We start from the raw sequence: 16,224 nt of genomic DNA on the forward strand, positions 1-16,224 counted from the left end.
ATTAGGAACATTATTTTAATTGAATATGGGACGCACTTTACGAATAGTGAAGAATTCGATCTGGCACGTCATATTGATGTAATTTTATAGCCATATTTTAGCGAGTAAGCGCCTTACTCGGTTGCCTTACGATATCTTAAGCGTTACGTCATCATATGGTTGCGCTCGAATGACGTCATGTCTAACAGCTGTCAGAGTCTAAATATTAGCGATACTTTTCGTCGGTATTGAATTCGTTTTGAAGATTGATCTAAACCATAAAAACACCCATTTGTCTAAGTTTCTAAAACGTTTTGAGTCTAAATCCGGTGCCATTCTTCATTATTTCATCATGTTTAGATGCTTTTGAATAATAATAAGAGATATTTTCTTTATGGATAAAGTAAGACAAATAAAACAAAAGTAAAACATCCCTTTAAAATTTATTTAATTTTTTTTAAAAGTTTTAATTTTCTAATAAATCCAAATATCGCCACATGGTCTCTGGAAGCGGAAGCTGCCTTATCCCATTTGGGATGTTAAAATTTTTCCATAACTCAAATCTTATCGCACATCTAGAAAGATGCTTTAATTCTGGAGGAATGTATCCGCATCTTAAATAAATAATATTCGATAACAAAGTTAGGTTTCTTGATGTAAATACCAACCTATTTAAAGGTATTAGTCCGTCTTCTATGAGATCACCATATTTTTCAACTAAAATATCCCTAGTTAGCTTATTTGGTTCCGCTTCACTTAATTTTAACTGCAATGAAGGTACCACTTTTAATAATAGCTGCAGGCAGGATACTAAGTTATAGGGATAGCAGTGATTAAATTCCATTAACCTGCAAAAAATTCCATACTTGAAATTATTAATGGATATTATTTTGCATACAAAATAACTAATTACATATACCTATTCATAATGTGTTCAAAATTGCTAAAATCATTTTCATCTTCCATAGCTATAGCTCCAAATCTTAAAAGAATTAATAGTTTATCAGGTAGGCCCAGTTGAAGACATACTTTCAATGGAGAAGCTTTTCCGCAGCTTTCAATTGGTAAATCGACAAATCTAAAATAAATGATCTGTTGTAAGTGTAATATGTTACATGAGCATTTGCATTAATAAAATCAGGCGCAGTACCTAAACTGTTTGGTTGTGTCGCCACTCACAAAAGGCAATTGAAGTTTTCCTAGATTTGCTTTATCAAGAAAATATACTAAGCCTCGAATATTCTCTTCCTGGTTCTCAAAATCACTTTTCCAGCCTAAAATTTATCATTCCTATCTCTTGCTCTATTAGATATAAAATTTTCACCTGCAATATAATGTGGTGCTTTAGTTCCAAATAATGCACCAATAAGAATTCGTTCGAAAGTTTGTTCACATGCATAGATTTCCTTAAGTAATTGACAAACCAAATCTTAAAAAAAAACAAATATGGTTGGTTATATTATTATGCTGCGTATTGACTTGCAACAGAATGCTCCGAACGAACCGAATGCGCCACTGTAACAAATTTGTCTAGTTAGTAGATTGCACCAAACAGAACAGAACGCGCCTAATATTTGCCAAAGTTTGTCGGTAAAAAAATTTGTCGCGATTTGCACAAAGGAAATTATTCTTTTTCTGGCACTCAGTGCTTATGGATATTTGTGGCGCACCAAAATATCTAGAAATTATAGCTTAAGTTGAGATGCAACCTCTATTATGTGATCCTACAAATTAATTATATTAAAAAAAGATTTAAAGAAGAAAGAAAGAAAGCTAAAAGATTTTAGTCTGTTTGGTCTTTAAACATTTTATATGGTCTCAGCTTATATCGGTATGACCCAGGTTGGTTTCTATCTCTATACATTTAAAATATCCTATACTACATTCATAGAGCAGCGGCCAAGCACCCAAACAAGACCGTTCGCGTGATCAGGGGCGTCAAAACACGTGCTCCACTTGCTATTGGTGACATGGCCTAGGTGATATCCTGGCCATTTGATGTCGCTTTTTTACAGAGTCGGGTTGCATTTCCTAGTTTATTTTGATAGCATCAGGTGCTTATTGATTGTTATTGAAGGCGTTTTTAATTAATTTGTTATTTTGTGATCGTTGTTGTTTTATTATGTTTGATGTCATTGGTTGTTATTGTTAAAGTTAGTTGTTGGTGTTAAATTATTAACAATAATAAAATGTCGAGTACGGATACCGCAGACGAAGTATCTGGAAATATTAATTTAAGCCCTTCAAAAAAGAGAGTGAAAAAAGCACATTTTGATAAAGCAACAAGATAAAGCAAGAATTTATTTTAAACACATACAAAATGGAACTATTGGAACATCCTACAATGGCTTTAGGTGATATTGCCAAAAATGTTGCAAGTCGGACAGGAGTTGGAAGTAGAAGTGTTCGACGGATAGTGGCCGAATATAAGAAAACTGGTGGTGTTTCAGAGCCTAAAGAAATCGCAAACCGAACGACCACGTTTGATATGTTGCTCGATATCGAAAAGAACGCTATTCGTAGAAAGGTTCATGAGTTTTTTTCAAAAATAAACTTCCAACAATAGAAAAAGTCTTAAGGGTTGTTAATGAGGACAATGATTTGCCTAATTTCAAAAAAATCACTTTTTACAAAATATTGAAGAAGTTAAACGTTAAATATGAAAAACGTGAAAAAAATTATTTTCTAATGGACCGAAACGATATTAAGTGTTGGAGAAGGGAATACTTAACTAAAATTAAAACATTCCGGCAAGAAAATAACAAAATATATTATTTGGATGAAACGTGGATCAACGCTGGACACACTAAATCTAAAGTTTGTATGGATAAATCCATTACTTCCTTGCGTCAAGCAGTTCTCAAAGGACTATCTACAGGGTTAAAACATCCCTCAGGTAAAATAATGTAATTCTGATATAATAATAACAATGATATAAGTGTGAAAAGTGCTCGTTTAAGGCACGCGGACGGCGGAACGAGAGAAGCGAATTTTAACGCACTTCTCTTAAATATATTATACAACATTTTTTTTTACGAACAAAAATACGTATATTTATCTAAATTTGCCAAATTGATGTAGGATGGTTGGTTAATTAACTTTTTACATGGCGTGTAAAAAAACTTTCTTACCAATGCATTAAAGTAAAACTTTTTGCACTGAAAGAGGTACTTTTTTTAATATTTAAAAAAAAAAATAAATAAATATCTTTTTATTAAAAGACATTAATTAAAACGCCACGTTAAATTTATTTTCTTTTCGAAAAGGGTTATTTACTCTTCGCTATTTGAGTATGCGTAAATTTAAATGTGTACAGAGTATTACAAACAAAACAAAACCTTGGTCTTCTGGAAAACTGGATGGAACTAAAAAAAAAATTTTCCGCATATAAAAAAAATCAACTTCTCCGAGCACTTATTTAAAAAAAAGGGTTTCAAAAAGCCGACGTTGCGTTTTTGTTATGACACCCTGTATATTTAAAGAAGATTTTTTAGATTTACTTCAATAATATATCTGTCGCATCACTTCAAGTGTCAATTTAATATTTTTGGTTACAAAATAGGTTAAATTAATTTCAATTTAATTTATTAAAATATTTAAATACTTTTTTGTTTCATTTTTTTGTTGTTCTTTAATGACACATTTGTTATACTTAGCATATTTTTTATACATAGATACTCAGACTGGTAAATAATTTTTTTTTAGGAAAGGGACAAAGGCTAATCATCTGTCATATTGGTAGTAAGGACGGGTTTGTTCCTGATGGACTTTGGGCATTTCAGTCAAAAAAACTGGCGACTATCATGAGGAAATGGATCGTCCTTCCTTTGAAAAATGGTTTGAAGGAATACTTTCCAAGCTTGAAGAGAATGCAGTTATTGTATTAGATAATGCCTCTTACCATTCACGAAAGATGGAAAAAGTACCAACGACAGCTTCAAAAAAAGCTGATATTCGGGATTGGCTTCAACAAAAAAACATTGAATATAATGACAATATGATAAAAGCCCAACTTTCAAAACTCGTCAATAGTAATAAGAGTAAATTCAATTGTTATATTGTTGATGAAATGGCCAAGACGCATCACAAGACAGTTCTTCGACTTCCGCCATACCACTGTGAATTAAACCCAATAGAACTTATCTGGGCCAATATTAAGGGATATGTTGCAGAAAAAAATACGACATATAGGTTTGCAGATTAATTAATTATCAAAATAATTGCAGATTAATTATCAAGTACTAAAATAATTAAATTTAATTTATGGTTTTTATTTTCAATAAAATTAATATTTTAATTTAAATTCAAATATGCCCCCCTGCGGAGTACGGCCCTGGCCATCTGACGATGTCCCGTTGATCACGCGTTGGCACCGTGCATCGTGCATGCATTTGTTCATCTCAGTGGCCGCTGCTCCATGAATATACTTTAGTACGAAAGCCTCGAATATTTGAATCGACTTTAAGAATATTAATTATAAAAATTATTTTGCCACATAGTGCATTACATTTAGAACACATAACACTTGTCTTTAATTGAAATACAGCCAAAGCCTAAAACTCTCCAAGCAACCCAAAAGTGCGCAAGATATTTGTTGTATTCTGTTCCAGCGTGCACATTTGGTTTGTTCGGTTGATTCCGGTGCTAATCAGTTTGCACGATATTATGAATTAATATAAATCCTACATTAAATTGGAGCTTCTAAAATGATAATACTACCTGAAGCCTGAAAAATATTGAGAAATCGTCAAACGTTAAGGAAAATAATGTTAGCAGCAAATTTATATCCTGAAGAATCCTCCGCTATTTTTGATTTGAGTAGAATAACACTAATAACATGGTTGCTTTAAAAACAAACAACAGTATATCCAAAAATCAATCTTATCCTTTAGGCCATTAATAGCAACATGTTTCCGAAGTTACTTAGAAAGTACTACGTATTTATTAATTTTCCTGAGTAAAAATAGCATCCCATTTAGATCTCCTAGTGGAGGCTAACCCGGAGATTCATTAGACCTGAAACATTTAAAAGTGGGTCTATGTAATATAAGAGATGTGAACACAAACGTTAACGCCTGGAGCATGACGTTTTTTGTTCACATCTGTAAATAAATCGACCTCACATTTTAGCAATAGCAGAGCTCTGGGACCCCCAGTGCTCGATTTTATGTGGTTCAAAATAAGAACCGAAAAATCGACAAAGTATTTCAGCTTTCTCTGCAGACCACCCAGCGATATTTACTACAAAAAGCTTTTCACCGACTTTGCTGATAAAATCAACGATCTGCAAGCAAAACATCCAAGTGCAGAAATTGTTATTGCAGGAAACCTTAACGTTCACAATGACTGGCTGACGTGTTCTATCAGGACTAATGATGAGAGGTGCCAAGCAGAAGACTTTGCGATATCCTTAAATATTAGCGTAACATAGCTTTAACTTAATTAGTAGTAATTAATTAATAGCCGCAACATGTGAACTAGATATGAAAATTCAAGATCCACCCATGTCGTGTAGGGTTTAGCATTATAGATCAGCCAACTGGCATTTAAATCAGTTCCTCTTTTCATTTCCTTGGATTAATGTCGATTTCGTTACGTGATTTTGGTAGGTATGAAAGCTTATACCCGGTTTACATGCAGCTCACTTCCACGGCAGTGAGCAGGGAAGTAGACAGGGAAGTTGGCAACGCGAGTATGTAAACACGTCGCTCGCGCTGCCGCTGCCTATGCCTGCCACTGCCCACTGCCGCTGCCGTACGCTCCCTTCGGTGGCGGTTTTTTGGACGGAAGTCAAAGGATAGACAGCACGAGCAGCAACGTCGTGTTTACATGATGCATGTGAATTACGCGAGGAACTAGGGGATTCACAGCATTTTGTCTGTTTTGTTCAGTTACTCAGTTGCATGGAGTCAAACAATGGTTGCGACCTGCTATTTACATTGTTTGAAGGGTGGAAAGCAGGTTTTTTGACAGGTGACCAAAATAAATTATGTCTGACGCCAACTATAATATAATGTATTACATATTTAAAATAAATAAACATGTTTCTAAATTAAATGTATTTGTTTATTGCTTACCTTAATTTGGTCCTTTAAAATTGAATTAATTGCTCCACAAACTTGAGGTACAATCAGCGAAATTGCTGCCGTTGAAACTTTAAATAAATAATGTAAACTTTTGTAACTGTCCCCAGTGGCCAAATATCGCAATGTTATTGCCAAGCGAATTTTTGGTAGTATTGGAACCCTTATTTTAGTTTCTCTTTTGATCATGGGCTCAATTTTATTAAGCAGAAATTCAAAGTCTATTCGGGACATTCGGCAAAAGTTAAAAAATTCTCTCGATTCCTCACATGTCAGATCATTAAAAAAGTTATTCATACTTGTTCTGTAAAAAAACTGGAGTTAATTTTTTCATTAGGGGAGTAAAAAATTAGTTACAACGTTCTATTACGATGAATCGCTGTCATCCACCATCGTCTTTTTCGACGTCGACGTTTCTTTTCCATAGCATATCTTAACACATTTAAATAATTCTGTACATTTAAAACGCAAAGCGATGTCGCCACAAAAACATCTTCATCCTCCATACTGCCGCAGAATAATGCGCACAAATAATTCGGGTAGTGGCAGGTAGATGCGAGCTGTATGTAAATAGTTACTTGCTTATTTACTTTGAATTAAAATCTGCCTGGAATTATTTGGGGCATGAAGTGGGCAGCCCAAGTAGCAGCGGCAGTGGCTGCATGTAAACCGGGTATTACATATACCTTCAAAAGCTCTTCAGACAGTTAACCATGGTTCGATAAAAGTTGCCCCAAGGGAGTCAATAATAGAAATTCTGCTTATCGTAAATGGCGGTAAAATCCAAGCCCTGCAAATTGTGTCAACTTTGTTGCTTTGAAAAATGCTTGCAAGCAAACGATACCTGCAATGAAAAATATAACGAGAGAGTGAGGAACAAATTTCTCAGAATCAAAATCGTTCTGGTCTGTTTAATAATTAAATTAAAAAAGTGGGCGTTAGTGCTGACACGACTATTGTGCAAACTGTTTTTTCTTTTATACAGAATAGTTCTTCTCCCTCTAGACTGGAAACTTGCGCGGATTTAACTGATACCCAAAAAAGGAAAAAAACGGTGACCATCAATTACCATCCGATTGCTTTAGTCTAGTGTTTAGTCTTTAGTGAAAAACTAATCAACCAGCAAATTTATTAACCACCAATATCATTAGCCATCTATGGTTTTCGGAAACACACTTCTAATAGCGATCTCTTGGTCTATGTCACGCATGTTTAGACTGAGGCTATCGAGAAATATGGTGAATTTTATGCAATAGCTCTACTTATTTTAAAGGTATTCGATAGCGCCTAGCATGAAAACCTCTTAAAAGAACTGTATGCTTATGCATTGCCACCAACTCTCCTTGAGAAGCGATAAATCCAGGTTGTCGTTTATGGACACACCTCGCAGAGGTTTCAAATTAACGTCAGTGTTCCGTAGGAATGCATCTTGTCCCCTACCCTCTTTCAATTATATATCAACAACCTTCTTGACAAGACTTCTAATCCAATTTACAACTTTGCTGATGATAGAATATTGGTGTCTTGATTCAAGTCACCAATAACAACTATTAATGGCGATATTAACATGATTTTGACATGGGGTGAGTGCAATCTGATTGAGTTACGCAGCTAAGACTCATGCTGCTGTATTTATAAGGAAAGCAGCCACTGCCGCCCCAAGCTTGATTATGTCCGGACTTATAATAATTCTAGGTACGATCATATAGTGGAGCTCTCTTTAAAAGAAAAGGCTGTAAACACCACACCAGCTTTTAACGCTCTACTTCTTGTTGCAAACTTAATTTAAATATAATTAATAATTAATAAAAATTAATATTTTATTATAAAACCTCATTCCATCTGTATTAGTCTCAGTATATTCATGCCTTTTTCAATTTTCTGTCTAATTACTACCGCTGTTCTGCTTTCTACCTTGGAAACTTGGTTAAATGCAAAATCTCCTTTTATGTGGTAATTTACATCTAGACACAAGGATCACAAATAAATAAAATAATCAATTATATTCAATTGTGCATTATCTTCGTCAATTTTTTTTGTTTTGACTATCAAGATATTGCTGGGGGAGATATGTTGAGTTTTTGATTGATAGAATTTTTCAATAAATCGGTAACAGGTTCCGTTTATCGATTAACAAAGTCAAAACGCAGTTTAGCGTCAGATTCAATTTGACTAAGACCAGTAGTATATACCTTATCATATTAAATGACGTTAAGTTATATAAGACAAATATGACTTAACGTTAGTGTAAATACAAGAACAGACTTTACCTGAAAAATTACTTTTGGGTTACTAACTTCCCTTCTTAAATTATTAAATACTTATGAATTACCAGAATTTTGTAACTGCCACAAGTAGCATAGTTTCATTGCAACATATAGGATATTGTGATACTTGCCCATCATGCACACCCTACCGTTTTCGCTCTTAAATTTGTTGTGGTACTGAATTAATGTTGTTATTGCTTCCTCGCATGGTTTTTGTGTATCGGTGCTATCCACTATAAAAGAAGAAATATGTTTTAAATAATTATTTGAAATTAAACCCGAGATACTTCAATTATTCCGTCGTTATACAGCCGATTAAGACAAATTTACTGAATATTTTAATATTTTTTATTTGTCGATTAAATAAATATAGTGCCGTGATAAGAATATAATTCAGGGTTGATAAAAAAATTACATTCTTTCGTAGATAAATTGAAAATCGGGATAGTCCTTCATGCAAACGAATATATTGTGCGGTTCTCCTGGGTATGCTTTTGATAAAATTATTGTGTCCAACCGCATATATCAACATTTTGAGAACGTTAAACATTTTGACGGAGGCACACAACGGCTGCTAAAGAAATCATCAGGGTTAGGAATATTTTAGGGGGACTTCCTCAGCTCGCTTTGGTTCTGTCTTACTTTGAATTGTCTTTCCACTATACTAAATCTCACAGAATATAGACTTAATATTAAAGCTAATAGAAATATCAGTTATAAGATTTACCGTTTCTAATATATAGACGATAATAAGTTATATGCAGGAAGCAAGAAACAGATTAACAATTTTATTAAAATAACCAGGAACTTTTACGTCCCACATATGGACTTTGGTCTTGAGAAATATAAAATCCTAAACACTGAAAGAAGAAAAATAATAAATGGTGATACAGAGCTTTCCAATGGAGATATCATTCGACTAATAGAGATAGGTAAAACTTACGGGCCATCAATACAGGCCATCAATACATATCCTTTCCCTGTTCTGGATTCTATTCTTTCGGAATTCTCAAATCTAACCTTAAACTGGTAACCGGAACAACAAAGCTTTTGGAGTTCTGAATTTTCTACCGATATCACCATAGACTTTGGATAAGATAAGTGCCGTAATATTAATATAGTGAAAGGAAAAATGAAACAAGGCGAGTACGAACTAAGAGACTTTTATGAATAATTAGGGATCAAGAAAGCTCAAAAAATAAATTACTACGAAATAAAACTAGAAATGTTCAGAGTAAAAAAAACTACCAAAGGTACTAAAAACCAAAATGAATAGCGAGGAAATAATAAAAGCCACATGCTTGCACCTGGCTTAACTACTCTTTCAGTATTATCAACTGAAGCTAAACAGAAATTGTGAAACTACAACGGAAAATTAAAGTATGTTTGACGATAAACCAAAAACACTATCCTAAAAATGCTACTTTATCACGATATGAAGGAGGAAGAGGATTTGCAGATGCCTTTAAATCTAAAAATACAGAGATGTGGAAGGAGAAACCACTGCATAATGAGATTAGCCCAAAATTATTTCCTTTGATACGTCTTATTCTTATTCTCTGGCGAAATAATATTATAGATCTTGAGAGATAAATAATTGACAGATAATTGAATGATTTTGTTTCGCCTGTTATATCTATATGTATAATTTTGTAAGTTGTCATTTTTATACGTAAAATAATAAAGACATTTAGTGTCCTAACATAAAGTATTTCATGATCATATAGTTGCTCAGTTTAATTTTATAAGGTATTATTAACTCGACAGGGGCTTTATATTGCCGCAATTTTTACTGTTCTTTTAGGTGTAAGTTAAGCCACTCGATGCATAAAAATAGTCAACTGATTTATTACCCACGTATATACTAAACGCGGACTTATTTTATCACGACAATAACCAGACTCAAACTGGCCTCCTAGCGGCGAGGATTTTTTATACAGCTTGGCGAATAGAAGACTACGCATAGGCATCATAATAGCATCATTTTTTAAATATTTATCATTATGGCTGTTTACATCTCTTTCGAAAAGGTTCAATTGATTAGATGGTTTTATGCAGGCAATTCGACAGAACAATGCAGATATATATTCTCAGTAAATTTTGAAAATAGACCGATTCCTTGGGCTAAGACTTATTTAAACGTCTTGTCAAATTTTGAGACATCTTTATGCCTTGAAGAATGAAGAAATTGTCACATCAAGCCTCAAGCCTCAAGCCTCACATCAAGCCTATTGAAAGGATCCAGAAGATTTGTAGTGCCTTAGTTTTGGATTTAACACGATCGAGCAGAAGTGTTGGAGAGGAACTGGGTATGCACCATAAAACTGTGACGTGTATTGGGAAAAAAACATAGATACAAATGCTTGAAATTTTCTAAAACTCAGGAGGTGCTTCCTGAAGACCAGTGGCGAAGAAAAACATTTTATTAAACCATGATAGAAAAGGCAAATGAAAATTGCTCGGAAAATATTTTGTTTTCAGATGAGTCGTCTTTTCCATTGTATGGTAAACACAATCCTTCCATAAGCACAAAAGTTTTAGTTCCTCAATCAGTTACTCTCAAAAGTTGAATGTATGGGCTAGTATTTTGGGCGACCATATTATTGGCCCATTTTTCATTAATGGTAGTTTGAGCGCCAAAAAATACCTTGAGTGGCTATAAGTCCAAATTCTTTCTGCCGTTCAACTCCTCCCTATTTAGACCTAGGATCAGTCTATTTCCAACAAGAGCTGCCCTGCTTATAATGCGGTTTTAGTAAAGATTTTTTAACAAATACTTTTCCTAACCGCCTTATTAATGGGACTGACTATACTAAATGGCCTCCAATATCGCCCGATTTGTCACCAAATTATTTTTTATTTGTGGTGTTTCTCAAGGAGACTATTTACACATCGTAAGCCAACGAATTTAACCATAGAACGGTATTGATATTTTTGCATACGTTATTGGTATCGATACGTAAATTTTACGTATTATGTTTTTATATCCACTTATCCCCATTTAAAAGTAAATTTACTTAATTTTAAATAAAACTATGTTATTTTTATTTAAACTGAAATATAATATTCAAATAAAGACAACTTAAATACATGTATTTTTATAATAATAAAAATAATCAACTTTAAAAACTTAAAACTCAAAGTTTTTTTTATAATCAGATGCGCTTAGTGCACACTTTCTTTTGGTGTCGTCCGCATATGGCATTCTTGCATTTTAAACAGTACGTTGTGGTCATACTTCTTTTTGAAAACGGACACATATGGCAATACGTTCGGCGTCCTTTTTGAGTTACTTCAAGTCCCTCATCTTGTTGCGGTTCTGGATGTTCTTCTTCCAATACTGTTTCGATTATAGACCGTAGACCTTGACTAAAACGTGGGTTTTGCATCAAACGAGACTGTTGCCAGGGCCGTGTTAATCCCATATGCAAATCCTTCATGTACTGATTCCTTTGCACTGGTTTACCACCATGTACTATAACATTGTGGTTATAAATAACAAATGAATTTATACAGGCCATGTTTAGGATATTATAAAAAATACACATAGGCCATCTTTTGGTCTTGCGATTGCAATTCATATTTTGACACATCTGATCAAAGGTGTTTGCAGCTCCTTTTGTTGAGTTGTATGTTATTTCTGGTTTACCTGTTGTTGAATTGATAGCTCCTGTTTCGTGCATAGTTGATAGCAGTAAAACATGTTTATTGCTTTTAGACTTATACGAGAATATTGTTGCTTTTTCAGAATATCCAAATATTGACGTGAGTACTTTCCTGTCTTTGGTATTTTCTATAAGTTCTGCTGGAACTTCCCGCTTATTTTTCCTCAAAGTGCCCGCTACAGTCAGTTTGTATTAATCTTTTAGCAACTTTTCGGCAAGAGGCATACTGGTAAACTAGTTATCCATCGTCACGTTTCTGTTTGATCCAAGGATGGATTTTGTCAAGGTTTCTACAAAATATTTCGCTAATGTAAGACCATTAGTTTGGGTAGACTTTCCCATGTAGGGAGATGCGTCGATCAAATATTTTGTCGAAACGTCTCATAACAAAACAAGCTTTATACCATATTTGGCAGGTTTGTTAGGTGTATACATTCTGAACGAACAGTTGCCACGAAATCCAACTAACTGTTCGTCAATAGTGACGTAAGATCCTGGTTTATATGAACTTCTACACGTAGTTATAAATTCGTTCCAAATATTTTCCACTGGTGCAAATCTGGAAGCAGTTCTTCTTTCTTCACGGGTTGTTTTGTTGTCAAAACGTAAGCAAGCTGTTAAAAATTCAAATCGTCTTTGGCTCATTGTAGCACGATATCTTGAACCACAAAAAGATGTGTCAAACATGGTAGTTAAACTAAGGTGATAATCTTTTAAATTTGCAGCAAGAATATATAAACCGATTAGTGCCTTTACTTTCTCCAAATTGGTTTCGGAAAAAGTTGCATCATTAGCACTGCATTTCTGCTTCGCTAAATTGATTTGCTGATTAGTAAATTCTACTATTTGATTAAGAATATTGTCGGAAATAAATGTTTGAAAAGCTCGCAAAGGATCGAGAATACGCCGTAATTCAGGTGATGGGCCGGGTTTAACGTATACTATGTTTTTTGATGCTGTCTTACTGTTATCATTTTTAAGTGGTTTAGAATGCCACGTGTGGCCATTTTTTCCGATCAAAACATCTGTGTTAGCAATCACTACAAGGTTTTTGTTATCACTTCCATCTTCTTTCAAAACCTAAACAGACAGATAAAATGGGTTATAGTTAAATGATATATTACCTATAGTAACATATTACTTGGAAAATATCATTGTTTTCTTTATTTTTAACGCTTCGCTTTATTTTGCTTTCTTTCGTGGTTCCACTTGAAGTTGAAGGGCAATCTTTGCATTCTGTACTATCACTCCAAACATTTGACAATGTTTGCACGAGATTAGACTCTACTTCTTCTATTGGTAATCATTCTGTGTCACTAGCATCATCTATTGACTCGGTACCATCATCGGACTCATCGCGGTTAATTTCATCCTAAACTTTACTAACACTACTTTCGTAAAGAAAATTTTCTAGTTCTTTATCAGTTAAACCCCGTTTAGACATTTTACCCGTTATTGGTATCGACACGTAAAAATGTCGGCTAATAATATTCGCGTAATAGTATCGACACGTAAATTTTACGTATTGCGTTTCCTAAAACAGCATATACCACACCCCCTGTGCACAAACATTAACTGGCGACTAAATACTTCGCGAGGTACGATATTCACGCAAGCACTGGTGAGGGGTGAGAAATATCGATCAAGAGGTAGGTGCCACAGTTGTAAATCCGCACGCGTGCGGAGCTATTTACATCTGTGGTAGGTGCTACACAGAAGAAAGGTATGAATGCGCACGTAAATTTTACGTTGGGAAACAAAATTGTTGAATCTGCCAATTTAATTTTACCCTAAACTCTTTTGGAAGTAAGAAACAGCTTTTACGATAGGCTAACCCTTTGTTTAGTATTTTTTTTATTTAAAGAATTATTTATTAGGTTCATTATTTAGAGTTTTATTTTCTGTTTTTGTATAATGTTTACATTCTATTTTTATTAAAGTTTTAATAAGGCCAAGGCTTTAATTTTCAATATGCAATGCACAGTATAAAAAAATGTAATTACAAATCTATGCGAGTTTTCCACATGTAATTCCTGCATTAGAAAAACATTAAACCAATGACGCGTAATATTTTTTTAAATTTTGCCGCAAGAGATACAGCCCCACTGACGTCAGACGCTCACTAAAATAAAATTTATAATAATCCAGCTCGAACCTCGAACAAAGCGTATACATATACTGTCACGGCAGCGGCGTAGCAACATCTCGCCTACTAGGAACTTTATATATGTAGTGGTGCATTCGCCAATCTGTATATTATTATAGGTAGCTCATTCTTCCGGAAGATTTACTAACCTTTCATGTGTCTCCAGAGATGTCGCGTAGTGTGTCCCCTGCTCATATAATTCCCGAGTGCCAGAAAACAGCTAGTATATTCGCGACAGTTAAAATCGTTACAATATACCGATGTTATAAGTAGTTGTTCTAAAATATCTTTCAATATATAAAATTCATTTTGTTAAATTTTTTATAAACTACAAAATATGATAATCAAATTTTAAGTACTTAGTAATAATAATGCTAAGATAGTTAAAGAAAGTAGGACGATCGTCTTCGGTTTGAGAAAAAACTATATAAATTGTTTTTTATACATTAAGTTTCAATTTTTGTTTTTTCTCTTACAACACTCCATGTTTTACCTAAAAAAATGCTGCTGTGTCATCCGCGTATGATATAGATTTATTATCAGTTTGTATATCTATTAAAAAGTTAGTTATAATTAACTGTTTCTTATGGTATCTCTATTTTTTGTTTAAGAGATTCAGTAACTATGCCTCCGACTTTTGTATCCAGTTTTCTTTTATTTAGGGAGTTCTCATGGATGGTTCTTATGGAGTCAGGTATAAGGTTTCTTTTAAATAATGGTAAAGATTTCTTTTAATAAAAAAAATACTTTAAGTTAAATTCTCCCAGTCCTAAAGTCAAAAGCTACCAAGTCACCCTGTATGATAAACTAAATGTAATTTTTTGAAGTTTGGTCATAAATTTAGCATTTTTTTTTTGATTTTAACAAAATTTGGAAAATGGTTTTTTATAAGGTAAATTCTAAAATATATACTTTCAAAATCTCGCTACGATTCACCCTTTTTGTTCGCAAGGAAATTTAGCCCAGATATCAAAGTTGGACACAATTTTTCTTAAATATGAATTCATTCTAATCAGAAAAACATTATTGCAATGAACGCTTAGATTACATACTAAATTTGAAGTCAAATTCGACAAAACGTCATCGGTTATGCTGTTGCCTTTCCTGTTACTTGTGTTGTATTTTCATTTGTAATCGTGTTATTTGCCTTAAAGTTTTTTTAGTTACAGGGCATAGTCACTCCAATAGAAGTTTGTTTAAATTTTAATATGCTTTAATACTTATGCATAATATGAAATCAGTAACCTTATGACAAATAATCACCCACTATAAATTTGACTTTGTTTACCGAACTATGTTTAACACCCCGTAAAATAATGATAATTTCTTAACGTATGCAGAAATGTATTTAGCTACAATATATAAATAAAATAATTTTTCGGTTATGGAAATCGGCATTTCAAAAAAACATACAGCAGTGAATTAGACCCAAAAAATAGATCTAAATTAATTCACAATAATTATACTATATAAGGTTATAAGAAAATACCTCCAGCACATCCCTGAATTAAAACATTAATATAATCCACCATATTTCTTCTGTTTCTTCTATCATGCAAACTGTTTCTGGGCTCATGTTTGAAACTATCCAAATAGCACTCTAAAAGGTATTCCATATTGTATAAAATAGCTTTAATAAAATATAAAAAGTCAGAAACTACGAATACACTTTGACAATTTATCACATTATTTATATGAGTATAAAGTAAATCTTACTGGTGTTATTTTTCACTTCCTGCCTTAGCTACATAGGTAAATCCTGCCTATTTGATCCAATTATCTTCCATTTACAGCACTTTTTTGGCTTGGGTCAGTTCTTAATAACGTCAGTGGTATTTATCAATCTCATTAATTATTTTACAGAGTTTATTATATTCGGAGAGATGTGAAAGATACTAAGGATAAGCAGCGCAAACATTTAAAAATATATAAATTACATAGACTCGAATACTACATCTTGTCGAACTTAATACGGACCTTTTTAATAAGCTCCTAATATTATCTGATTTAAAAAATGAATATGCTTGCATAATAAATGATAATATTTTGTGAGTTGCCACTTCATTTTAATGAGTAAAAGTTTA

At 33.4% G+C, this 16,224-nt stretch overlaps 1 protein-coding gene across 3 annotated transcripts; it reads right to left on the minus strand.

Moving 5' to 3' along the window:
- Nucleotides 1–410: 410 nt before the first annotated feature.
- On the minus strand, nt 411–15,887 carry LOC126744500 (uncharacterized). 3 transcript variants are annotated; one of them, XM_050451940.1, is made up of 8 exons: nt 15,857–15,887; nt 15,630–15,740; nt 8,395–8,562; nt 1,304–1,408; nt 1,130–1,253; nt 899–1,057; nt 648–827; nt 411–593 (listed from the first exon to the last, which is right to left on the minus strand). In XM_050451940.1, the coding sequence occupies exons 2-8, from the start codon at nt 15,670–15,672 to the stop codon at nt 446–448; spliced, it is 927 nt and encodes a 308-aa protein (XP_050307897.1). In that variant the 5' UTR covers nt 15,673–15,740; nt 15,857–15,887; the 3' UTR covers nt 411–445. The 3 variants fall into 3 exon arrangements, with proteins under 3 accessions (XP_050307897.1, XP_050307896.1, XP_050307895.1); XM_050451939.1 differs by lacking the exon at nt 15,857–15,887 and having other exon boundaries at nt 8,461–8,562; nt 15,630–15,850; XM_050451938.1 differs by lacking the exon at nt 15,857–15,887 and having other exon boundaries at nt 15,630–15,849.
- Nucleotides 15,888–16,224: the final 337 nt, after the last annotated feature.

This window comes from Anthonomus grandis, chromosome 14 (genome assembly GCF_022605725.1).
Source record: "Anthonomus grandis grandis chromosome 14, icAntGran1.3, whole genome shotgun sequence".
Lineage (NCBI taxonomy): Eukaryota > Metazoa > Arthropoda > Insecta > Coleoptera > Curculionidae > Anthonomus > Anthonomus grandis.